This window comes from Guillardia theta (genome assembly GCF_000315625.1).
Source record: "Guillardia theta CCMP2712 unplaced genomic scaffold GUITHscaffold_51, whole genome shotgun sequence".
NCBI lineage: Eukaryota > Cryptophyceae > Pyrenomonadales > Geminigeraceae > Guillardia > Guillardia theta.
The window spans coordinates 49,455-51,105 of record NW_005434623.1 but is presented as its reverse complement, the minus strand read 5'-3'; the positions used below and the strand labels follow the sequence as shown (position 1 = coordinate 51,105).

At 53.5% G+C, this 1,651-nt stretch overlaps 1 protein-coding gene across 1 annotated transcript in view; it reads left to right on the top strand.

The window, feature by feature from the left end:
- Positions 1–82: 82 nt before the first annotated feature.
- The window catches only part of GUITHDRAFT_111283 (hypothetical protein), a gene marked incomplete at both ends in the record, with an annotated part of 2,923 nt that continues 1,354 nt past the window's right edge, over positions 83–1,651 (top strand). The window contains 6 exons of the mRNA XM_005829522.1: positions 83–103; positions 227–307; positions 397–488; positions 587–680; positions 724–772; positions 1,250–1,381. Coding sequence (XP_005829579.1) covers positions 83–103; positions 227–307; positions 397–488; positions 587–680; positions 724–772; positions 1,250–1,381 — 469 coding nt within the window. The remainder of the gene's footprint in view (positions 104–226; positions 308–396; positions 489–586; positions 681–723; positions 773–1,249; positions 1,382–1,651) is intronic.

Here is a 1,651-nt window from a genome sequence, read left to right as displayed (position 1 = left end):
CGGCGGTGGAACATTGGATTCAGAGTGTGAGTGAGCTGCGAGGGCGAGTAAAGAAACTCCGCGACCAGGTTGAGACCAGTCCATGGATCAAACAAACAGTGACGTGCTATCAGGCGCTCGATACCAAAGACGCCGACAAGGAAGTGTTGGAAAGAAGGCTTGTTCAACTGCAACAAGATGTTGTGTCTTGATACCTTGTTGAGGGGAGATCCTGACTTGATGTTAGCTCATTAGCATTGAGAAGGAAGAAGAAGACCTCAAGAAACAAGTGGCAGACGAACAGAAGGCTTTCTTCCAGCATCACTGGGTATGACATGAAGATTTGAGTTGATAGACGTCGATGATGATGACCTTGACTGCGACTTGACCGTCATTGACATGATGGTGGCACATCAGGAGGAAGACGAAAACGATCTGCTGGACTATTCCAAGGGCAAGACCAGCGACGAAGAGCTCGATGTTGAGACTTTTGCTCTTGAACTCCATGTGTGAGCTTGTGGCGTGCAGAAGATTCTCAGCTCGTTGGGGGCTGTGAAGAAGAAGCTGGAGGTGAGGGATTGAGTCTCGCTCTAGAGCTTGACTCTAGAGCACGCTCATCACTCGTGACCTTTGACTTGTCAGACGGGGAGCTGGATTACCAGCTCATCACATCCGACGTGCTGGGGCTGCCGAAGCCCAAAGTGACTGGCGATGTTGCGAATCCCCCGCCTGACTCGCTGGCAGTTTGTGGACTGGGAACTTTATCTGCCTGAGACAGGAAACATCGAAGACGGTGACGCAGAGGAGGAGGAGGAGGAGGAGGAGGAGGAGGAGGAGGAGGAGGAGGAGGAGGAGAGGAGGAGTAGGAAGGGGACAAGCAGCTGGTGGAGGGCATTTAAAAGTCTGACGGCAGGGCAAGACGTTGGATTCAAGCACTTGGCTCAAGAGGCTTCTGAACTTCTCGGTAAATCAGCATCGGATTAATGATTCTCTGCTCCTGCTCCTTCTCCTTCTCCTCTATCTCCTGCTCCTCCTTCTCCTCTATCTCCTGCTCCTCCTGCTCCTCTATCTCCATTATCTCCTACTTCTCCACACCACCTCCTCCTATCTCTTCCTCCTCCATTTCTTCCTCCTTTATCTCCTCCTCTCCCCGCCTCCCCCAATCCTTCCTCCTTCCGTCTCCCCTTGCCTTGTCGTTCACTGGTGTCTGTCGATGTATCCACCGACATAGTCCGCTCGAAATCAGCGTCGTTGACACGTTTGTTGACAGACAATCCGATGTGCATCCCTGAAGCCTGGCCGCAAGAGATGAAGGAGGTGCGAAAGAAGGACAGGAGGAGGAAAGAGATCAAGAGGAGGAGGGGAGGGGGGGAGAGGAAGAATAAAGGGCATCAAGAGGACAGTGAGAGGAGACGAGGAGTTAAGGATACTAGGATGCGTGAAGGGGAGGAGGGAGAGGAGGGAATTGGGAAGACAGAAGAAGGCAGAGGCAGTGGGCGATCCCAGAAAAGATAGAGGAGCAGGAGGGGAGGAGAGGGGGAGAGGAAGAGGGAGGGAGTGGCAGAAGAGATGAGAAGGGAGGGGAGGAGAAGGAGGAGAAGGGAGGGGAGGGAGAAGGAGGAGAAGGGAGGGGAGGAGAAGGACGAGAAGGGAGGGGAGGGAGGAAGGAGGA